The following is a 25,444-nucleotide window of genomic DNA, read 5'->3' as shown; positions in this document are numbered from 1 at the left end:
TTGGTAGCTTGACTAATCTTCATCGGCATCTCTTTCATGTTTTCCTTAATGGATTCAACCCAAATGAAACACTAATACCACTTTTACTGATAAAACAAATATGAATAATAAAGTATCTTCCTGCGGGAGGTCTGTTAGATTTGCCCACTGACAATGTTAGGAGCTTGGAGGACAGGTCTCAGTTTGTACCTAAGAAGCTCTTATCCTCCCGCTTAGCAGCCACCTTGATGTGGTTTGAAGTGGTGTTGAGTTCCGGAGCTGAGGGCGAAGAAAGAAGGAGATCTTGAGATGTCTTCTGTGCAGAAATGTGGTTTTCTTAAAGCATAGGGACAGAACCTGTGGGCAAAAAGAGTTGCAGCCCTGGGATGGTGAGGAGTTACTGATTATATAGTTCTCGGGAGAGTGAGTGATATTTTCAGTGTTATTTATTTTTTGATATTTTCACTTTTAGTCTCTCTCTTCATGTTTCTGCCTTACTTAACACATTTTTCTCTCTATAGTTGCAAATCTCTATTTCAGAATTTTCGTGTTTTCCTTTTAAAGTAAGTCAGTTCTCTGTTTTGACCTCTTCTTCCTATTCATATTCAGTGAACTCATATTCCACAAGTAAACAGATCATCAGGGAATTTTTTATACATAGAATAATCTCCTTCATAAAAATCACACCATTTCCCAGGTATGTAAAAGCACCTGTATATAGTTCTCACTTTGAATATTATTAGCTTACTTTTTCTTTCTTCTTACATTAATATCCTCTATAAAAGGTTTAGCTTTCCCATAGCATATTTAAACATCATTCTGAACTCTTGGTAGAAAATAAAAGGATGACCCTTTCTCTTATTTGCTTGGTTTTCACTCCATAGACAATGGGGTTGAGTGCAGGTGGGATAACTACATAGAGGTTGGCAAAGAGGATGTGAAATGTACGAGGGACATTATGCCCAAAACGATGGGCAAGGATGGAGAAGAATGCTGGTATATAGAACATGAGGATGACACAGACATGGGAACCACAGGTGCCAAGGGCCTTCTGGCGGGCATCTCGGGAGGGCAGGCGGAAGACCGCACAGAGGATGAGGGTGTAAGAAACGGCAATGAGAATCACATCTGAGATGACTGTCATGATGGGAACACAAAAGCCATACCAGATGTTGATGGAGATGTCAGCACAGGCGAGCCGGGCCACACCTATGTGCTCACAGTATGTGTGTGGTATGATGCGTGTCCTGCAGAAAGGCAAACGTGTAAGCAAAAATACAACTGGCAGAATGATGCAGAAGCTTCGACAGGAGATGCCCACTGCAATCTTGGTGATGGTCCTGGGGGTCAGAATAGTGGCATATCTCAGGGGGGAGCAGATGGCCACATAGCGATCAAATGCCATGGCCATCAAGATGGCTGAATCTAGGACAAAGCTACAGTGGTGGAAGAACATTTGTGTAAGACACCCTGGGAATGTGATTTCTCGAGCCCCAAGCCAAAAGATACTGAGTGATTTGGGAACACCAGCTGTGGACAGGATGAGATCAGTCATGGCCAGCATGGAGAGAAAGAAAAACATGGGTTCATGAAGGCTACGTTCCACTGTGATGAGGTAGAGAAGGGTACAGTTTCCCACGAGGGCCACAACATAGATGATACAGAAGGGAATCCCAATCCACACATGGCAATGCTCCAGGCCGGGGATTCCCACCAGAATGAAGGGTCCTGGGTTGTAATTGCTCAGGTTGAAAATGATCATGGCAGACATGATGACCTAAATACAGGTCCTGGGGACAGACAGAGGGCAGTAGAGGAGAGTTAGGGTCACTTGAGTCACTCTCATTTCCAACCATTCATCATTTTTGACCCTAAATACGACAAGACCATATCAGTTAAGTAGAATACTTTTGAAATAAATAAAGTTTTGTGTTGAAACAACAGCAGGTAGTTTGCATAAACTAGCATTGCCTAAGATATACTGAGACTTACAGTCCTTCTACCTCAAGAGAAGATGTTCCTTCTTCTAGCCATCTCGGCTACTTTACACGACTCTTCCAGGCAGCCTTCCAGACTGGCTGCAATTCCTCTCTCATGATATAACATACCTCTGATAAAAGTTAAAAATTATAGTGTATACTTTTTTATGGTGGAAATAATTTCTGTGTCTTTTGTAGACACTATTGGATGGTTAGTCTTGACAAGATCTTGACATGATTTGCTTGTCCCGTCATGTGGAATACCAAAATTTGCCTCACCATAAATATTTGCTCTTTTAAATCTGCTGGATGGCTATGGCTCTTACATATGTGTGATCAACATTCTTTTGGATGAGGTAAAAATCCAAAAATTTAGTTAATTCAAAAAACAGAGGCCGAGTTCTTAGCCTATGCTGAACCACATGTAGAACTTAAATAAAATTTAGAAAAGTTCCATAGAGATGAGGTTCATGAGTCTCTGCTCTACCCCCCCCACCCAAAAAATAATTTTCAAGACCCTCTACACTAAACAGCTGCATAACATTCTATTATGTTGACTTAGTAATACACTTTGTCAATGTTTCTTTCCAAAAGAAGGATTGTTTCCTTGCAAATCCATATTCTATTGGATAGATGCACAGATGTTACAACAGTTATTCTCTCAGACACACAATCTCAAACATTCTCTGGTCTATATTTACAATCTATTATGCAATTTACCACAGTAGATTCACCAACCCATACTCCTGCAAAACACACCCCCCAGCACCCTTTATGTATCACAGATACATCTTACACGCATGTTTGCACCACACACACACACCATACCTGCACATGTTCACCCTACACACATTGCACGCATCATACAAACATGCACACATACCAATGAAAATACAAACAACCTATTTCACAATTGGATTTTGGAACCGCTATTTCTTGAGTGAATTCCCAGAACGTTTAGTTGGAGAATTGGTCTTTTAAATACTAGCTTCCTGTACCTCCTTTCATCTCCAGCAATGTCTTGCATGAAACATTATTTATATTCTACACATAACCCACCATACATCCTGCCACTCAACCAGGAGCAGCAGTGCCAGGAAGCTCGTGCTGTTCCTCCACCTCTGAGTCCTGATGGACAAAGCTCACATTCAGCCTCCTGCCAAGCCCCCATTTTCATTCATTCTTAGGCCCAGCTCACCAGACCAGCATCTGTCAAACCAACACTTCTGGTCTCCACCCATCTGTTTTTGGTAAAACAGAAGTAGAATGATCTCTTCTTTCCTCTCTGATTGTCCCTTATCTATACAGAAAAACACTTTTCTGGAAGCCTCAGAAACCCTCTTCTAAAGTGTCTCTGTTATTTTAGGTTCTAGACTCGGGAGCACACCCCAAGTTCACACAGTGGCCACAGTCCAACCCCCATCTGCTCAGTATGCCTGTTCTCTGGCTGAGTGACCTTCATCTCCTTCTTATGCATTCAGGGGGGCCTAAGACTCACCCTTCGCCAATAGTAGAGATATGATTTGGTTGTTCAGCTTTCATGTGAAAACCCACCCATCTATGTGCTGCTCACAGCCTGAAACAGCACCCAGCATCAGGACCCTAAACCCAGTGCTGTCAGTCCCAGCTCTTCAGCTTGTCTGCAGGCATCCTTCATTCATACCCATGTGAGGAGGGGTCTTGTCTACTTTTTATGTGTCATGCACTCAGACACAATAGATGTTCACAGTCACCCAAAGCCTTTACGACACACACATGGGCACACACAGTCTGTGTCATCTCTGAGGTTTGTCGTTTATGCCAGGCAAATCTAGAAGTCAGGGCAATCTATGAAACAGTCTGGTCTGCTCAATAAGTCAATGCTATTAACAGAGTGGAAGGTGCTTAGATGAGAAAAATACTCCTCTAGACTAAAGAAATTTAAGAGAATGAACCAACAAAGCAATTCTTTATCGAATTGCTTACAAAAATAACAAGGAATGCGAGATAATGCATAATTGTGGGAATTTAAATATGAATAGGTATTGGATGATATAAATTATTAGTATTCACTTTATTAAATGCGTGAATATTTATGTGGATATTATGGTGAAACACACACACGACACAGATGCACATAGTAACACAAGGAAATATTGGCACATGGGTATGCTGTGGAGCCAGATTAGTTTGCTGAGCATTTAAATTCCAGCTCCTCGATTTACGAAATGTGTGAACATAGGTGAGATTATTTGAACTGTATAATTCCTTGGTTCCCACATTTTTGAAAAGGGTCTAATAGCTCTAATTCTTAGTTATTATTAGGACATAAAAGGCATGCCCCCAAACCACTCCCTAGTGCAGTGTCTAGCCCATAGCAAGCACGGACTGTTGTACGTCTCTCTATAGACCGCATTTGCTATCATCTGTATCATCCTTCACTGTCAGATCACTCGGTGAAGAAGAGAACAGAGCAGATAGATGCATCCAAACCTACAGAAGCCTCTGATGCATGCATGTATGTGCATATACACACGCACACACACACACACACACACAACTGCAGACTTAGTCCCATCCTTTAGGTCAGAGTGGTGGGTCTTTGTCACACGTCTGACCCAGAATTTTGGAGACAAGAGTTAGCTTGGCCATGCTCAAATCAGGTGTATAGCTGTCGATCTGTCTGGATCTTTGTCATCCATTTGACGGAGCATCTGTGCAATTCTGGTAACCATGACCTGGGATTCTATGTGGGAATCACCCCAGAAAGGAAGAGACTGTCTCAGTGCATGGCTCCTGGAAACTGAGCCCTAAGTGCTCACCCACCTTTTTTTTTCTGTCCAATACCTGGTTCAGGCCACACCCCTCAAACAGCTAACACTCACCTAAATCGTGAGATTTGGGCCACACGGGAAGAAGAAAAGTAGTGCCGACAGCCAGCTAGAAACTCTGCAAGAAGGGCAGGCAGCAAGCAAAGAAATAAGTGAAGGAGAAAGCAAGGGATGGTCGAAAGATGGATTCCCTGCTCATTTATTATTTCTGGCCAATATTCAATTTGGGGAAGAAGTAAATAGATAGGGCCTGAGGGACCCTGGCATCCTCTTACTCTCAAGGGGAAAGTGTGAAGAAGTTATGTTAACCATGCCCAAGCCTGGGAGTTGATACTGCCTCTGGATATTTATTATTTTGCATTGCACATGAGCCCGCAAGCCTGTGGGAATATGGCCCTGCAGTTGTCCACTTGTCACATCATCTAGCTTCAAGCTCTTGCCCCCTGACCCCACTCCTTGGATAAAGGGCTCAGACAAAGCACTAGTATCTGTAAGAAGGTGATAATATAGTACCTACCTCTTGCGATTATAGAAGGGTTGACAAACTAGGTTGACGAGTGCTATTGAAAATGTCTAACACAATAGAGACTCACCAGACGTTTCTTAGAATGATCACATGGCCCATGTCAAGATGTTCTATTGCTCTTCAAAGTGGGGCCTTCGTAGGCTCTGCAATGGATATTCATACCTCCCTGCCTCCCTGTCCTGGGAGAGTGGTAGGTATGTGGCTGTGAGCATTAATACTAGAAAACAGGATAGTTGATTGTCACCATCTCTATAATTGGGTAGGAGTGAAGCAGACCCTGGACGCTCTTTCCTTTGATGCCTTAGTCAGTATGTTCTCATTGGAAAATCCAGTGGTTACCATTCTGTAATAGCTTTGTCTGAGCCTCCTTTTTTTACTTGAAATCCGTCAGTCTCCAAAATGCATCCACTACCCACCCCTGTGCCCATTCTCAATGTTCCTAGGCTCAGCAAATGTCACCTCACTACTCAGGAGGAATTCAGGGTCTTTTTATAAAAATGTATTGCTGTTCCCTCTGAATATCTCCTCAAATTCTCTCATTGTCTAGCTACCTTCATGTCTTAACTACATCACACATGGCTCCTACCTACATCACTTCTTATCTACATCACTCTATGGCTTCCTAAAGGATCAGCTTATTTCTCTTGTGCCCCTCCCCCACAGTGTCCCCTCTACACACTGCTCTTCCTACCATGTATATCTGGTCACACCCAGAATGCTATATCCCATTTTGTTCTCATCTCTGAGTCCTGGCTCCTGCTGCCTTTTGGTAGCTTAACTAATCTTCATTGGCAACTTTTTCATGTTTTCCTTAATGGACTCAACCCAAATGAAACACTAATACCACTTTTACTGATAAAACAAATATGAATAATAAAGTATCTTCCTGCGGGAGGTCTGTTAAATGTGCCCACTGACAATGTTAGGAGCTTGGAGGACAGGTCTCAGTTTGTACCTAAGAAGCTCTTATCCTCCTGCTTAGCAGCCACCTTGATGTGGTTTGAAGTGGTGTTGAGTTCCGGAGCTGAGGGTGAAGAAAGAAGGAGATCTTGAGATGTCTTCTGTGCAGAAATGTGGTTTTCTTAAAGCATAGGGACAGAACCTGTGGGCAAAAAGAGCTGCTGCCCTGGGATGGTGAGGAGTTACTGATTATATAGTTCTCGGGAGAGTGGGTGTTGGTCGGGGTGGGGGGTAGTAATGACAGGGAAGTTCCAAAAGGATTTTCATGCTCTAACACAGACTCGCAGAATACCATATGTCTTGCTGTTCTCAAACTAAGGTTGTTTTTCCCTTTCACAAGGCATTAACATTAAGACGGTTGGGAATTTCCTGGAGGAACATTATACTCTGCCTGCCTCAAGTATTTTTCCATGGGCTGAGGTTATAAAGACATTTAATTTCCCTACATTTCCTTCTGCCTGTGTTTCTCATATATCAATCCCCTATGAACAATTTTGACAACCTTAAATCTTTAAGGTTGATGAGGGTGGAAGGTCTTATTCTCCATAAGTTCTTCCTACTTAATAGAGGCATAGAGATATCCCTACCTATGGGTCAACACTGATCAAATGGGCGATTCATATAGGAGTTCCCAAAGGCAGTGACAGCCAATGCAAGGTAGACATCATATATGAACCTCCTTGAGTAGAAAAGATCATCTGTAGCTAGAAGTTTGGCACCAGGCAGGAAGGCACCAGAAAAGACAACAAAAGAAGGTTTAGTATTATAGTAAGAAATAGAAGTCTGAATAAAAAGACCTGATAGTTGACTAAAATTGTCCTCCAGTCCTTTATTGTTGTTTGAAGAGAAATTTGAGGTCTTCCACAGGTTCACAGGAATAAGAAGGCACATTAGTTTGCTCATTGGTTTCATGTGAAGGAGATAAGGTTTCATTCTCTATATATGAGCCCATGAAGAGTGTCCCTCTAACTCTTTTGCAGTGAGAGTACATATTATGACCCAGTAGGGGCCCTTCCATTTTAAAGTTAAAACCCCTGCTGTATTAGACTTCCAGTCATTTATGGTGGTTGCTAGTGACCATCAGATTAGTTTTAGGGAGGATATGTTTTGTGTGTGCATTTAGAGATTTATGAATTCACCTGGCCTCAAGGGAATAATTTAACAGACCATTATAATCTCCATATATTGACAGGTCTACAGTGAGAAAGGGCTTTTCATAGAGTAATTCAAAGGGACAGAATCATATTGGTGGTTTGGAGGCAATCTCACTTCTGAGAAGCCCTAATAGTAAAAGAGTAGTAATCCAGTTTTCTTGAGTCTCAGTGCTTAGAATATAGTATCCAGAAAGATGTGTTATTGACACATTTTCTGTCTATAATAACCCTCCATTTAAATCAGAGATAACCAAATCAGTACTAATTCATTTGTAAAGCAAGTCTAATTCTAACAAACTTGGCCTAATGATTTATATAAACTTGGTAAGAATAGTGACTAGTCATATAGGTCTTTTAGACTCTGTTTTGCTGATATTTTTTATAAGGAATCAGATTGACCTTTTGGTAGTCTCTCCATGCCAGAAGCCATGCCAAGTACTTGCCATCTCACATTCCTGCAATACCTATAGATTTGGGCAAATTCTTCTTCAAGAGGTCCCCAAAGTATCCTAAGGTTCTTGCACTTGCCAGGAAGTGACATTCTTTACTCACCTGGTAAGGTGCTGGCAGCTCTTAAGAAGGCATCTGGCCAACCTTTCCAAAAGGCTCTATTGTCTTCATGCTTCATAAAGTCAACTTTAGCTCCTTAGAGCTGTTTAGCTGTATCTGAGTCTATGCATTTCTCTCAAATATAACATTCCAGTCAAAGCCTGGGTAAAATAACTAGTGTTTCCAATCGTGTCCTGTAATGAGATTCAAACAAGAGTCACAAACTATACTCATCTTTTTAAGCTCATTTAGTTCCATGTTACTAATTCGTATTTAGTCTGAATGCAGCTTTTTAGGAAGTTGTGGAAATACCAATTTTAGCTTTAGGACTTTAAAGGTATCAAAAGCCTGCATTTGTCAAAAGCCCTTTTGATGAATCTCCTAAGATGAAACCTGTGTTGCAAGAGAATAAGAACTATAACTACAAATGACAAAAAGACTCAAAAATGGACATGGTTAAATATCTGATGAGAGGTTACAATATAGCTGGCAAGGAAATCATTATTTCTGTGACACATAACACTTCAATAATTAGAACATCAAGTAATGAAAAAAAAAAGAAGATCAAATAATGGCCTTATACTAGAACATATTAAAACTTTATAAATTGCATATCACCTCTAAAATGGCATTTACCCAAGCATAATCTAAGACTTATTAAGCAACAATAAGTGCTTCCAGAGCAACTTGACATACCAAATAAAAAGACCTTATGAGTCAATGTGACTTTCTTTACAATTCAAATCTTGGGGAAGTTTGTTCAAAAACCTCAGAACGTTTTGAAAGCACATGAGTAAATAAATAGGGTTACAGATCATTGCAAAATTGAACTTATTTATTTAACCAAGGTGGCAATAAGACATTTCAAAGGCAATGTATAGCTATATAGTTGTTAGCAAAACTGAGCTCCTTTAATATTGAGACGTTTTAACCAAGAAAACAGAGAACTGATAAAGATAAAACCTAGAACCTGGTTTTCTGGGCAGATAAAAGAGAAGGAAAAAATCTCTGTTTACCTTTTCTTATCAAGTGCAAACGATTTAAGAAAACTTTTTCCTTTGAACTGAGAAAAGTAGAATTTCAATCTTTCCCCAAAGTACTTTTAAAATCCATTCATGTCAACCTAAGTCCTGGTCACATATAAAATTCCTTTCTAACGATTTCCCTTCATAAGCATTTTACAACTTTTTTGTTCAGAGTTGTTTCCCTTATTTCCATCAGTCTTAATTACATTTAGCAGAATTTTAACTCTTAGAAACCTTAGTGTCCAGTGAAAACTAAGTAGTAACCAAGTGTGAACTCTTACACCAGAATTCCTTAGATGGCAAATTTATCAACCATTTCAGCACAAAACATGTTTTCCAACAGACTCAAATATCCTTACTTCTCTGCAATAAGTCAAAACTTCAAACCTACTTCGGTAATCATTGCTTTAGTATTCCATTCTCTTTGGGAAAGACCTAGATATCCAATTAATTCAATCCAAATTTATCACCCAAGCAAAACTTTTTATACAGTTTCAGATGACCAAAGACTTTGCAAAGCTATCTTAACAATTACCCATGGAAATGTTGAGACTGAAGATTATCATTGTAAATCATCCTTTTGCTAACAACTTGCAACAGAGATAACACCAGCTATTTGACCTTTAGTAAAGCTTATAGAATAAAAAGTTTCAATTAGTTTAAATACTGAATTATGTTCCACCTGGGTCCACTGAAAAATCAATTGGGAAGGGGGAAACTGAGAGGGGAAAAATTAGAGAGGAAAACAACCCATGAGAGACTCTTAACTCTGGGAAACAAACAAAGGGTTGCAGAGTGGGAGGTGGGTGGGAGGATGGGGTAACAGGGTGATGGGCATTAAAGAGGACACGTGATGAGAAGAGCACTGGGTGTTATACTATGTTGGGAAATTGAATTTAAATAAAATAAAACATTTAAAAAATCAATCAGTATGTTCCCCACTGCCAGTTTTTACCTGGGGCACTGGTGGGGACATGGGAGGTGATAAGTCCAGGAGTGTTCTTTCTTCCAGGAGAGCAAGGGGAGGAGGAGGAGAAGCCACTGGTGGGAGAGGCACCAAGGATGATTTAGAAGCCAATTATGAAGGCCACACCCATGGTGATACAGACACAAGAGGAAAAGAAGGCAGAAAAGGTGAGGTGCTGCCAGAAGACAGAGAAAAAGGGTTCCCGGTTCAAAACTTCATCACCTGGAGTAAGGGACAGGTGGAGCTAGGAAGGGAGAAATAGGTAGGGGGCTATGGGATCAGGCTCACAGAAATCCCCAAAATGCTGAGATGTAAGGAAACCAGAGATAAGGGAACAAACCAGACCACTCTGCCCTAGGTCTTTTTTTGATAGTCATCTGTGACAACAAAGAATAACCAGACCCCCCAAAAGAGAAGCCATTAAAGATGGTATCACCAGTCCTTACTCGAACCAAGACGTCACAGAATGCTAAGGCCATAAGCTCTCTGGTCAGTTCTAAATCAAAGACTATCAGAAGAGACCCACATTGGCAACAGTCAGGACCCCCTCTCACCCCTGAGAGCTTTCTCTGTATCTTTGCTTAATAAACTTCTATCACTTTATTCGCTCTCTTTTGCCCGCAAGATTCATTCTTCTACTAGGTGAGATAAGAACCTAGCTCTCCTGCTTCAACCTCAGAGATGACCAGTCACCATTTTTTTTTCATAAATCCTGCAATCTGAATTGTTTCCAGTGGGTTAAAGAGCATCCCAAGGCAGAGTCTTTAGGGACTGAAGAGAGAAGTCTATTACCAAGAAAATCTGCCCCTCCAACTCCCATTACCTGTGTGGTCTCCCGCCTGCAGGATATGTTAGAGGTTCTTGATGTCAAAGTGACCGGAGCCATCCCTCAACAAGATTGCTCTGATCATCGCCTGCCCTGAAGGCCTTGGAGGAGGGAGGCTTGCCCTCTCCTGCTTCCCCTTTGCATTCTAGACTGTGATGTATGCCAGCATATGGACCGAGGATGCCTTGCTGCAAAGGCCCTGCCATGAAGGCCATGTTGAACCGCACGTTCTAAACCCATGGAAACACTAGAAAAGTTTTACAAGATCAAAGAAATCACCCAGTTGTGTAACTTAAGTAGTTAGTGGAGGATATTGACAGAAAACAGTAAAGATTTAAATCCATCATGGCTCTAAGCAACATTCCAACATATGAAGTCTTTTCAGCCAACTTCCCTAGGAAATAGTCCCTGGTTGGGTTTTAATTCAATCAGGTACTGTTTAGGCCGGTTTCTAGGGGAGGTCTCTCTGCCAGAAGCAGCTAGAACAGGGATGGGGAGGGGATCACATTAGCCCAATGAGGAGGAAACCCCACACAGGACTCTGAAGATTGGCAGCCATGTTAGTCACTTAGGAGGCTGTCCTGTGCCCAAGACAGGCAACTTTGTATAAAGACAGGAATAAAGAGAGGGCATCAAGTTTCTGGGTCTTATTACTGATGTAGTTTCAGAATGTAGGTGAGGTGAGTTCTGGAGCCCATGGCCAAGAAAGAAATCTTGAGATATCTTTTGTACAAAATGATGGTTTTACTAAAGTACAGGGACAGGACCTGTGGGCAGAAAGAGCTGCTGCACCAGGGTTGTGAGGGGTGACTGATTTATATCATCAGTTGGAGATTACAATAACTCCCAGGACTTGGGAGTTGGAGATAAGGAAAAAGGGGATAAGTTCAAAAGAACTTGTACATCCTAAAGAGGACCTACAAGATCCTACATGATCTTACCATTGTCAAGTTAAGGTTGTTTTTCCCTCTAACAAATCATTAACATGAAGACAAGTTGAGAGTTTCCTTCTGAAAGTGAGGTTATTGGTAATATATTTTTCCTTGCAAATCACTAAGACATCTGTAAACTGAGGAAGATTCGTGTCTGGCTGGGCTGTCATCTCTATTATGTATTCGTTGTTCCTTCCTTTAACTTTAGGGCAGCCAGGAGTGCCTAGGAACGGCACACATACCCCACCTGGTTGGGGAGGGTTGCAGGGTATCAGCTTGTGCTTCGTCCTCAGCATGCCTTCTGCTACCTCATCGTTATCATTCTGGCTATTGTACTATAACTTCCAGCCAAGCCAAGCTTTCTCCTCCCCATAGAGTAGCCCCAGCCTGGAAGATTGCAGCCCAAGCAATCCACATGAAAGTGTTCCATTAAGATCATACCCCTGAAAAACCCCTGGAGAGGAAAGTACTCAACAAGTTTGCACCACGGGTCGAGGACACGTAAGGTGGTTGATGTGATTTTGATGTGACTTGAATAGTAATGTTTGGGGTCCAGAGCAGATGGCCAAAAAAGAATTCTTGAAACACCTTCAATGCCAAGGTGCTATTATAAAGCACAGGGACAGCAGTCCTGTGCGGAAAGAACTGTTGCCCCAGGATCGTAAAGGGGGAGGGGAGAGGAGTAAAAATGAGGGAAGTTCCAAAAGGACTTTCATTTGCTAAGGAAGACTCCAGAGCATTCTGGAGGCTTTGCTACTGTAAAACTAAGGATGTTTCTCCCTCTAGAAAGGCAGTAACATTCAGACTCTTGGGAGCTTCCTGGGAATCAGCATACTCAGCCTGCCTCAAGTATTTGTCAACGGGCTGCAGGTTATAAGGATATTTTATTTTGTCTACATTTCCTTCTGCCTTTGTAGCCACATCAGGTCCTCTTCCTGAACCATGCACTCTTCCCAACCCAATTTGACTGGCTTCTTCTTATGATTCCCAACTTTGTTAGGAAAAATATCTTTTTTTTTTTTTTTTTTTTTGCTTTTACTGATTAGAAATTTAGGATGTTCTAACAGCTCTATACTGGGATGAGAGACGAAAGAGTTGCTTGAAACTATATTCTGCAAGAGTATGAATAATTACCGGGGCCTTCTCTCTACGAGCTCTCTGATGATACTCCCTTCTGTTCTCATAGCAGGAGAGGTCGCTCTTCTCTGAACATCTCACTGTCTTCTAGTTTATATTCACTACGGATTATGAAACTGAATCATGATTATCTCTCACGTAGACTACAGCTTAATTCTTTACCCTCATGTAATAAAAGCATAGGAACACTTGGTAGAGGGAAAGTATATTAATCCTTTTCTTATTAAAAAAAAATCTTCATCACTGCTTTTTTTTTTCTCTGCCTCCACTACCTCCTGTACTTACTTCATAGCATCTCTATGTATGGTGTTCAAAATATACCCAATAATTCTGGAGGAAAATATGTGACTGTTGTCACATAGGAAAAGAACATACACTCAAACTATAGTGTCTGTGTCCACAAAAGCAGTCTTACTTATTACAATTATATGTTGAGAGTTACTGTAGAATGATGAATCTAATCCCATGTGAAAAGGATGGGAAAGCAGTAGAAGTAGAGAAACCATGTAGAACTCTGGCATTTCCATTGCAGAGGAAAGTGACAAGTGTGGGGATCACTATGGGGAGAGAGGAGGTCCTCACACTCCCTGGGGACTTGAAGAGATTGTATAGAAAGAAGCAACAGGCATTGAGGACACCTTGGATCTGGGAGAAAAGCAGACATCAACTACCCTTGACACCTGGCAAACACCAAAAATAGCTATTCTTTAACATAGACTGAGTGACTCCCTCTGACCCAATTATAGACATGCTGGATTTGAAAAGAGAATCATACAAATAAAGAGACATGTTTAGCATTGGACGACATCTCTTTGAGGTATGAAAAGGAAGAAGAGACTTGGGCCACCGGTTCTTCCAACTGCCTGGGTTTCAAACCCACATCTTATACTGTATGTACTTTTCCTTCTAATTGGCCATAGGAAGTTAGCATCACCTTTACGTTTATTCTTAGGGGCCTCTGACCACTCATATCTCATTCGACTTTTCCAAGATTGAGTGAAAAATGAGCTTTAGGTTCCCGATTGCCTTCTTCCTTTGTCCACAATAAATGCCTGCAGTCTTAACTTTGATTTCATGATTATTTGCCACTCATTTGTATGATAAACATTCCCTATGCACCTATTACGTGCCACAACCTGTGCTTGAAGCTGTCTAGAAATGGATTGGAGTAACCAAAGTAAAAGTCCCAAACCTCAGCGTCATCACAATAGAAGTTTCTTGATCTTCAGTGATGTGTAAACAGCTAAGATCTATGGAGCTGGATAAAGATTATTCAGATTCTGTAGAAAAATATTTGTCATGAAAAGGAGATGCAATTTTATTATTTTCATTAAGAGTTTTGTAATTACCTCATAGCAATAAGAAGAAATTGCAAAATATATATACACAGTTGCCCAGACACAGATTACACTTTTTTGTAAACTGAATGAGTAAGTAAAAATCTGACCAGAATTACAGGCAAAAAAAATAAAATTAAAAAAATTAAAAAAAATAAAATTACAGGCAAAACCACAGCTCTGATTACCAAATAATTTTTTCATCTGTGTCCCTTCTCTGGACCTAGGGCTACAGATTAGGTTTCTAAGCTAATATACACTAAGAACTTACCCTGCCCACCCAGATTTCAGGCCTACATCATTGAGTCCCACGAGGGAAGAGCAAGAGAACGACTTTGTCCCAGATACTCTTGGTCTTTACTCCGTAGACAATAGGATTGAGTGCAGGTGGCATAACTACATAGAGGTTGGCAAAGAGGATGTGAAAAGTCCGGGGGACATTATGGCCAAAGCGATGGGCAAGGATGGAGAAGAATGCTGGTATATAGAACATGAGGATGACACAGACATGGGAACCACAGGTGCCAAGGGCCTTCTGGCGGGCATCTCGGGAGGGCAGGCGGAAGACCGCACAGAGGATGAGGGTGTAAGAAACGGCAATGAGAATCACATCTGAGATGACTGTCATGATGGGAACACAAAAGCCATACCAGATGTTGATGGAGATGTCAGCACAGGCGAGCCGGGCCACACCTATGTGCTCACAGTATGTGTGTGGTATGATGCGTGTCCTGCAGAAAGGTAGACGATTTACAAGAAAAACACATGGAGCAAAAATGCAGAAACTTCTGAAGGAAATTCCCACAACAATTTTGAGAGTGGTCCTGGAGGTCAGAATAGCAGTATATCTCAAGGGGAAGCAGATGGCCACATAGCGATCAAATGCCATGGCCAGGAGTATAGCTGAGTCCAGGACAAAGCTATAATGCAGAAAGAATAACTGGGTGAGGCAACCAGGAAAACTGATTTTCTGGGGACCAAGCCAGAAGACGGTAAGGGATTTGGGGACACATGTGGTAGACAAGATCACATCTGTAATGGCTAGCATGGAAAGGAAAAAGAACATGGGTGCGTGAAGACTCCGCTCCACGGCAATGAGGTAGAGGAGGATACTGTTGCCCACAATGGCCACGAGATAGATAAAGCAGAAGGGGATGCTGATCCAGACGTGGTACTGCTCAAGGCCAGGGATGCCCAGGAGGGTGAAGTCACCTGTGTTGTAGCTACTCAGGTTGTACATGGCCAGGGTGGTCTCATGAATCGATCTTGAGTCTGAAAAACAAAATGTGTATAGTGAACCTGAGAATATTGTATGGTAATTCTTCCTGCACTCTCTCCTTCCGGTTAGTTCTCCTCTTTCCTATCTGCCAAGAAAGATACTCCCAGTGCTCATCTCTTTAAGAAAGATTCCCTAGACTTGATACCCTGTAGTCGTCCTACCCTTGGGCATCTGGAATCTCTTCAAACTGCTATTCCCATTTGAATACCGAACACTGTATACTATTGTATAAAAATTATATTAATAATAATGCAATTATTTGATATGTTGATTTGACCAGAGAGAACTACAATCTAAGTACATACAGAGAAAGAAACTAAGAAAAGTGGGGATACAATGGGAAAATAACAGGATAATTAACAATGACAGACTCCTACTAGACGTCAGGCTTTACACAGTTCATCTCATTTAGAATAATCTTCTGAGTAAGTATTTGCATTCTCCTCATTTGTTTTTTATTGTTTTGCTCTAGAATCCAACACTCTGAGAGAAAATTTTACCTAAGATCTCATTTTGGATAACTGGCAGAGCCAAGGTCAGTACAGTTCACAGCTAAAACTCCACCACAGCTGTGGTGCCAACCAGGTGATTGCTCAGGTGACACACTCTTAGATGCCAGGCGCTGAGAAGAGGCCTGGGATGCAGGGAAGTCAGTGGTGGAAAACCTAACACTCAATCTGCAGTGTGTCCAGCACACTAACCCTACGCCAATTGCAATTACTCTCCTGATTTCCCTTACACTCTACCACCTGGGATTTGCAGACCAGAATGTTCTCTGAGACTGAGGTTTGGTGCCTCATCATGGAGAATGATATGGAAATGGATATACACAGTTCAGCCTCCAGCCCCTTCTCAGCACTGAAAGGGGAATCTTTAAAAGTGTGCCCTTGTTTTTTGTTTGTTTGTGTTTGTTTTTGTTTTTGTTTTTAATTGGAGTTCAATTTGCTAACATATAGCATAACAGCCAGTGCTCATCCCGTCAAGTGCTCCCCTCAGGGCCCATTACCCTGTCACCCCAACCCCTCACCCACCTCCCCTTTCACCACCCCTTGTTCATTTCCCAGAGTTAGGTGTCTCTCATGTTTTGTCACCCTCCCTGATATTTTCACTCACTTTCTCTCCTTTCCATTTATTCCCTTTCACTAATTTTTATATTCCCCAAATGAATGAGACCATATAATGTTTGTCCTTCTTTGATTGACTTAGTTCACTCAGCATAATACCCTCTAGTTCCAACCACATAAAAAAAAAAAAAAAAAAAAAAAAAAAGTTTGCTCTTGGTAAATACAGAGAGGACCTCTAGTGGAGGAAATATACAATTGACACATTTAAATCCCAGGTTAAGATAAAAGCAAACAAGGAAATTCCATAACATAAAAAATAATATTTTGGAAACTTTCACAGTACTACACAAGTTACAACTTTACATGAAATCACTTCTATAATGCTCTTAAAAACTCTATGAGATAGGTAATAATGTTGCCTACATTTTCAGGATGCAGAAATGGAGCACAGAGAAGGTAATTTATCTGCCAAAGGCCACAAGGTAAGCAAATGTTAGAGCTACAAATAAAACCAGCGAGTCTTTTCTTAGACTCTCATGTGAGAAAGATAATTCTCTATAGAGTGTATGGCAAATGGCATATATATGATATTCGTATGGAAGAAGATACTAAATTTAACCTAGGTGATCTAAGTTAAATTCTGATTCATCACATCAACCGCTTTCTTACACGTATTTTGCTTGCCCTTGTTCCACCGACCTCCCATCACGTATGTATGCAAAACTCAACTCCTAGATTCAAAAACCTAATAACACCTTCAGATCAAGACGGAAAGTCCCTTAGCCAAGTATGTTTTTATTTCCATAATCTCATGATCATCAAACTAAAGCTCACTGTCAACACTGCCTGATGACTATCAACATGATCTAGCTCAGCATCATCTCCCTGTGAGTTTTTCCTAATTTTTTCCAAGCACATCCACCAACTCCAGCTATCTCCTTCTCAACAGACAGTTTTTTTTATTTCACTTCATACAGATTTAAACTCATTAGATATGCAATCACGTAAGACAGCAATCACATCACATATGTATGTATATACACATACACACGCACATACATATCCTCTACATTTTATTTCCTGTTACAATCGTACAACTCCCTTTCATATCTGGTCCCAAAAAGCCAACCCGTTCTCTCTCAAATCTTTCCAATCTTCATAATCATTCATTCTCTTCTTGCCTTTGCCTTCAACAAACGCGTTTAAAATTTCTACTCTTTCAACATTTAAAGAATTAAAATGGCATATTACTCAGCCATTAGAAACGACACATACCCACCATTTGCTTCGACGTGGATGGAACTGGAGGGTATTATGCTGAGTGAAATAAGACAATCGGAGAAGGACAAACATTATATGGTCTCATTCATTTGGGGAATATGAAAGATAGTGAAAGGGAATAAAGGGGAGGGGAGGAAAAATGAGTGGGAAATATCAGAAAGGGAGACAGAACATGAGAGACCCCTAACTCTGGGAAATGAACAAGGAGTGGTGAAAGGGGAGGTGGGCGGGGTGTGAGGGTGACTGGGTGGCGGGCACTGAAGGGCGACTTGATGGGATGAGCACTGGGTGTTATGCTATATGTTTGCAAATTGAACTCCAGTAAAAAAATAAAATAATAAAATAAAAAGAAACAATTAAAATGGGCTCAAATATTTTCTAGTAGAAATTACAAAAAGTAATTAAATTCTCTCATCATAGCTAGATGTGTAGTTATCTATACCACATACACGCTTTTCATGTCCTACTTACCTTTTTAACTCATGCTAATATCATTTCTATTAATTTTGAGCTCGGCCACAGTAACTTCTTGCAAGATACATCCACGAAGGCAAAAGAAACAAAAGCAAAAATGAACTATTGGGACTTCATCAAGATAAGAAGCTTTTGCACAGCAAAGGATACAGTCAACAAAACTAAAAGACAACCTACGGAATGGGAGAAGATATTTACAAATGACGTATCAGATAAAGGGCTAGTTTCCAAGATCTATCCTCATCTTTCCACCAAAGTAGCTTTTGCTAACATCACCAGTGAAGTCCATGTCCCACTCGGGTGTGAGTCCTTGCTGGACTTCTCAGCAGCATTTGACAATATTCACTTTCACTTCAGTGAGAACATTGTATCATGAACTCAATAGAGGTGCACAGCTAGAGCTTCTCATCTTCCCCTGCCTGCTCTGCTCTCTGCCAGGTCTCTCACTCATCTCCAGGCATCCACACCTCAGTGTCCTCTCAGGGTCAGGGGTTCACAAGGGACATGCTGATGGAGGTGGCAGTGGGATTGCCATTCCCCCTGACTCCTGGGCAGGAGACTGTGTCTCTGAGCCACAGCCTGGAGCCCTGGAGCTGCTCCTACCTGCCGATGCACGCAGCCATCACCGGTCATGCCCCTTTCTGTGATCAGGAAACCAATGCACAGTGAGGCCCGGGTCACATACAGCTGGGACGAGGAATAAGGTCTCCAGGCACTATTCCAGGACCCTTTCCTGCCTGGGAAGTCTTTGCCTTGTTCCCAGCAGACAGCACTTTTCCTCTTGGCAGGAGAAGCTACTCTGCCACTCACACAGATTCAGCAGCTCATCTGACCTGGGATCCCCCCACTCTGAGGGGGTCCTTGTTCTGACTCCATTCACACAGGCATGCTGTCTTGCTGGCATGAGTCACTGGGGGCACTGGGACACACACACCTGCATGAACCAGACACAGACTCAGACTCACCTTGATCCATCTGTGGCCTCGCCCCCGTGGGTTCCAAGCCAGAGCCCGTGTCCTCCCTCTTCCTGTGCTGATGATCCTTCTCACGCTGCCTGCTTCTCCTCAGAGTGGCTCACAGACTGTGTCCTGCCCAAGGGGCTGGGGGCACAAGTGTTCCGTCCAGGGAGGAGCAGAACAAGGAATGTATTAAATGCTGCTGGAAGCAGTCACACAGAAAGAAGGCAGAGGGGAAGAGTTCGGGAACTGAACTCTGGCAGCATGTGTTCAGTCCCAGCTTTGTCATATGATTTGGAGTGAACGGATTAAGCACTTTGGCCGTTGGTTTAATCAGAATTCATGATCCTCATGCTCTCTGTGGAGGTAGGAGTGAGAGGGAAGCCAGGTACAATGATCCACTTTTCTTGTTGCCATGTACTCCTCCTCTAGCACAGTGGTTAAGATCTGGAGCGGGCTCCGTGGCCACAGTAAATGGTTCAGACCCTAGTTCTGCCACCTACCAGCTGTGGGACTTTTCACAAGATACTCAACCTCTCTATGTCTTTATTTCCTTTATTTCTTTTCCCTAAACTGAGGAAAGAATAAATGCACCTGCTCTACAGGAATCATGTAAATATAAATAAAATCTCATGAAAAGCAATTCTGCCTAAAACACAGTGAAAGTGAATACGCAACACTATTAGATAGAATTGACAATCTTTCCAGCAGTCATAAAATTTGTTGAGCCCATTTCTGTTGAGTCCTTTCCAGTGCACTCTTAGCTCTCAATTTTGTAATCTGACCAACCATCCTATATCTTAAACAAAACAAAACAAAACAAAACAAAAATATATCAGGTGGGGACTGAACAAAGGATATTTGAAATCAGAAGGGTCCTGAGTATGGATAAAGCAGTGGTTAAGAGGCTAGCTTAAACTCTAAGATTTTAAGTAATCAGACCAAAGAATGAAATTCCTTTGGGACACCTGGGTGGCTCAGCGGTTGAGCATCTGCCTTTGTCTCAGGGCATGATCCTGGGGTCCGGGATGGAATCCCACATTGGGCTGCTTCTTGCAGGGAGCCTGCTTCTCCCTCTGCCTATGTCTCTGCCTCTTTCTCTCTCTCTCTCTCTCTCAAACACACGCACAAACACTCTCTCTAACTCTCATGAATAAATAATAAAATTTTAAAAAAAGAAAGGAAATTCCTTTGACAACAGAGCCAAGAGAAGCAGATTGAATATAAGATTGCTTCCAAGGAAAATAGAGAATGTGGTGGTATTGTCCTTTAATCCCTGCTCCCAGGCCCCAACTGCACCTTCCATGTTTTACTGTTCCAGGAACAGTGACAAGGGACTGGTGACACCCGACCCCACTTTTCAAACAGCCACACTGGTCTCCACCTACACTCTCCTTGGCACCCCAATGTTGTTCTCTGAAAAAGAATCTGAACAACTCATTCCCATCAGAACAAAGTAGCTTCCTAGGTCATCCAATGACTGGCATGGTGGCAGGACCTTCAGTGCTTGGATCACTATGGGATAAATCCAGGTAGAGCATTGGGAAAAGAAGATGTTTTCAAGAACCCTCAGATCCTGTGACTGAGCCTGGCTGAGGAATTCCTGTTGCTCATCAGTCAGGAGCTCTCACCTCTCTGCTAGGGAGGTGGGATTAGAGATGAGGAAGAACATTCAGCCTCCATCTATCCAGTGATGCTCCAGTCCCTGTTGCTCCACCCTGTCCATTCAGTAGTCAGGGCATCAGTGATCTGGGGACTCCAAAGGTACTCTCAGGCAAGCCTGGGGGAGAGCAGGAGTGGGCAGAAAGAATTTATGGGTCTCTTCTCAGGGCATCAGGGGGCCATGGACGCTGCATTCCTATTGGGATTGAGAACCTGTGAGTCTCAGTTGTGCACTGTTAATGAGGGATCTGCAGCAGTCTGCAGTCATCTCTGCTGAATCTCCTGGTTCTCCTAGGTTTCCATGCCTGATACATTCAGCCCTGGAAAGGAAGAGGCCAAGCAGGGAGGTCTCTGCAGAGCCCTTGGGTGGGGCACAGTAGACTCAGATGGAGACCTGCTTCATGCTGCTCAAATAACAAACCCAACTGACACCTATTTGAGAGAGAGCGAGCGAGCAGGGCAGGAGAGAATTCCCAAACAAACTCCCAGCTGAGCATGGGGCCCAATGTTGGGGCTGGATCTGCCCAGGACCCTAAGATCATGGCCTGAGCCTAAATCCAGAGTCAGACACTTAACCAACTGAACCACACAGGCACCTCATAGTTTAAATTTTCAGTTTCCTATACAATTGTGTCATGATGCTAGCAACACTGCAGCAATGGAGATGATTATGGGGCTTATATCAGAAGTCTTGTTAGGAAAAACAAGTCAGCTAAACTGAATAATGAGATTGGTGCTGTAGTCAGAACGGGGAATAATAAAGTTTAATGGGTTAAATTCCAGATTACCCTGTTTATTGTGTGATGACCCAGAAGCTGACAAAAACAATCAAGAGGAACTCTCTGATGTGCACTGATAGCTATTGTGGGGAAAACTTCCACTGAGATGTTTGAACTATGGACTAAACCTTTAGTGTTTGTGCAAAAGAACAAACATTTTTGTTCCTACCTCTTAAGGATATGAATGGAGCATCCAGATTTTCTTTTTTGTCATCTTTGGTATTCTTAATATGCTTGCTACTTTCATGCAATGTATTTATCACTGGTGGATGAGTTTGAGAGGTAGATATGCAAGTTAGAAGTTTGAAAGATCAGAATTTCTCCAGAATGTTATGTCATATTCCACAAAGTACCAATAATTATCAATAAAAAAAGGAAGGGGAGGTGGGCAGGGGGTGGGGGTGACTGGGTGACGGGCACTGAGGTGGGCATTTGACGGGATGAGCACTGGGTGTTTTTCTATATGTTGGCATATTGAACACCAATAAAAAATAAATTTATAAAAAAATAAATAAGTGATGAACTCTATATTAGGCATTTGTAAAAATAAAAATTCATCACTAAACACCATGCACGTTGAATAGAATGTGTTGAATTTCATCTTCCATCACGCAAAATCCACAGATAGAAAATCAAGGATCCAGACTATTTCTTTCATTGAAAGATCAGTTGAATTTAGTGTAAACACAGAAGATAAATTGTTGGAATAATGAGAATATAGCAATGCTTAGCTAATTTTGAATAAAAAGTTCAAATAAATGTTCTCAAAATGATCAAATTTCTTCGAAATCATTTCTTCTATTCTTGATAATAGAAATTTTAGAGGCAGGTTTCCTTGTTTCTAGCATGACAAAATGTTACCCGACACACACAAAAAATAAACATAAATTATTGCTTACAAGTAGCATTGATCTCAAGCCAGCATATGTTAGATAAATTAACAAGAAAGATGCAAGCTCCTTTGATACATTAAATTTTATAAATATGATACACAAGAGCATGGCATTGCTTCTAAAGTTATATTTAGATCTTTACTATGAGGCTTTCACTATTCCATGCTGACTTCTTGTGTAACTGCAATTAAAGAATGCTAAAATCTCACAAAGTAATATAATTTGTCTATATTAAACACCGATTTTAAAAAAAAAAGAAAAAAAATAAACACCGATTTGCACACTTTCAAGAAAAAGTGCATACATTTCTGCAAGTATTTCATTTGTGTGCTGTGTTTACATTAGTAATACTTACTGTAATATATTTTATGCTTTCAATACAAGACTAGAAATGAGACTTATGTGTTCTATTTTATTTTTATTTTATTTATTTTATTACAAAAGACTTAATCTACAGTTGTTGGGAATTTAAAAAAAAAACGGTCCTTCCACATTGACAGTTTGAAAAGAGCTTTTCTAGAAGCCTCTTTACATTTGTCCATATACAAGTATATCTACTTGGTGATTCAATTTATTTTTCCATGGTATTTTGATAGGGATTGTATTGAACGTGTAGATTGCCCTGGGTATCATTGACATTTTCACAATATTAATTCTTCCAATCCATGAGCATGGAATATTTTTCCATCTCTTTGTGTCTTCCTCAATTTCTTTCAGAAGTGTTCTGTAGTTTTTAGGATATAGATCCTTTACCTCTTTGGTTAGGTTTATTCCTAGGAATAACTAGGGATTGACTCTTTAATTTCTCTTTCTTCAGTCTCATTGTTAGTGTATAGAAATGCCACTGATTTCTGGGCATTTATTTTATATCCTGCCACACTGCAAATTGGCAAAGAAGTCAAACTCTCCCTCTTTGCAGATGACATGATACTGTACATAGAAAACCCAAAAGACTCCACCCCAAGATTGCTAGAACTCATACAGCAATTCATCAGTATTTTATTTATTTTATTACAAAAACCTTAATCTACAGTTGTTGGAAATTAAAAAAAAAAAAACGGTTCTTCCACATTGACAGTTTGAAGAGCTTTCCTAGAAGCCTCTTTATTTTGTCCACCTACAAGTATATCTACGTTGGTGATTCAATGTATTTTTTCAGCTGAAGAATGATTGTTTTATGGATCTGAACTCTCTCTTGGATATGTCCTTCCAACATTACGCATGGAGGTAAGAAACCAACTGAATAGACATCCCTATCCAATTCTTGAATTTAGCACTACCAGAAGTAAAACTCATATTTGTATATCAACTTGTCTGACCTGTATGCTTATCCTCAATTACTTTGCAAAAGGAAATAAAGAATATGTGACAACCTTAACTTTCAAGTGCCAACAATAGAATCAACCTATGGGATGTAGGTTTACAAATCTCATCTACTGATATCCAACTAGCTTCCTACGTCTACTGAAGACTATTTCCCCTATATTTCACATCCAAAACCTACAGCTCCCCTGAGCAATGCCATTGTCACTATGGTTGATTCCTGCAACAACCTAAGACTTGTTGATTTTTGAAACACAGGGTTTCTTACCTAGGCTCAGGCAGTTCCCTCTGACTGGCATGTCCTGTTCCCCTTATTCATGAGGCTCAACTTGTATTCTTCTACGCCATCAGAGAAATAAACCTTGCTAGGAAGCTTTCCTTGCCTCTGAGGAATGGTTGCATGTGCTTTCTTGATGTTTCCCTAACATCCTATGCCACTCATTGCAACACATAAGATTAGCTGAGCAAAGTATCCATATATGTGATGTACTCCTTTTGCCAATTTAGAAGTTTTCCAATCATAAGCAGCATGGTAGTACTTGTTACATATCAGTACTGCCAATTTCTATGCATTTTGTTTCCTACAACATGTATATTGTGAATGTTACTGAAATGAAATATGACAGAAAAATCATTGCATATTTGTTTTAATAATATAGGTTCAAATTGGCAGGCAAAGCATAAAATTTCCAATTGCCTCCTTTCTTCTAAGAGAGACATTGCAACTCTATTCCATTACTCATTTTCATAAGTCCTACATTATTCTCCTGAACACAATGGCTACATCTAGCTGTCATTGGCTTATAAAGTAAAACACATCTAGACATATAGTAAATGTCTGACTAAGGTGTAGGCAAATGGACAGTGGACTGAATAGGACTAAAATATGAGAGCCAACAAAAATAGAAACACAAACATCTAAAGAATGCTGACATGTGGTAACTCTGGAAGACATGGCGTAGAAACACATCCATGGATCCCTACTTTTTGTAGGAAACAGCTCTAAATTCTGAGGATGGAAAAGTAAAACACTTCATTTCCCCTAATGGTTTGGTTTTAATATCTCGTATCTAATATTAGGGATATAAGGAATTTGCAAAATGAAAAAGGTATAGGATAAGACAATTCATGTGTGAGAAAGTTACCTGCTGATATTTGTATAAGTATTCTTTATTAAATCCAACCAGAACATGTAATGTCATTCATGGCCTGACACTGGAACACAATGTTTGCAGCCAGTCTTACCACAAAAAGCCATTGGCAGCTGAAGCAGTAGATTTGACCTGAGGGAAGAGAAACACCAGGCTTAACCTGTTTTCTATTTCCATAAATAGTAAAGTGGAGGGAGCATTTTAAATAACAAGGATGACCTCAGAGTAAAACATGGTGACGAGATTCTCTTTCCAGATGAGAATGGCAGTGGTAAGTAGTAGAATACTAACATAACAGCCAGCGTTAGATCAATATTTTACAATCTGCAAAGCACATGATCCACATTACTTGTTTCATCCTAACACTGGCCCTCTTAGGTAGGAAAGCAGACACTAGGATT

General features: G+C 41.0%; 2 protein-coding genes across 2 annotated transcripts; both read right to left on the bottom strand.

Moving 5' to 3' along the window:
• Positions 1 to 793: 793 nt before the first annotated feature.
• On the bottom strand, positions 794 to 1,750 carry OR52H1 (olfactory receptor family 52 subfamily H member 1). Its single transcript, NM_001388704.1, is given in 1 exon segment — positions 794 to 1,750. A coding segment is annotated over 1 exon segment (957 nt).
• A 12,729-nt stretch (positions 1,751 to 14,479) lies between these two features.
• On the bottom strand, positions 14,480 to 15,421 carry LOC119864889 (olfactory receptor 52H1-like). Its single transcript, XM_038568171.1, has one exon. The coding sequence runs from the start codon at positions 15,419 to 15,421 to the stop codon at positions 14,480 to 14,482; it is 942 nt and encodes a 313-aa protein (XP_038424099.1).
• Between the last annotated feature and the right edge of the window lie 10,023 nt (positions 15,422 to 25,444).

This window comes from Canis lupus, chromosome 21, assembly GCF_011100685.1.
Source record: "Canis lupus familiaris isolate Mischka breed German Shepherd chromosome 21, alternate assembly UU_Cfam_GSD_1.0, whole genome shotgun sequence".
Classification (NCBI taxonomy): domain Eukaryota; kingdom Metazoa; phylum Chordata; class Mammalia; order Carnivora; family Canidae; genus Canis; species Canis lupus.
This window is presented reverse-complemented; position numbering and strand designations above follow the sequence as displayed.

What these genes read in the sequence shown, in the direction of transcription:
- LOC119864889 (XM_038568171.1), bottom strand. Translation starts at nt 15,421, where the DNA reads ATGTACAACCTGAGTAGCTACAACACAGGTGACTTCACCCTCCTGGGC.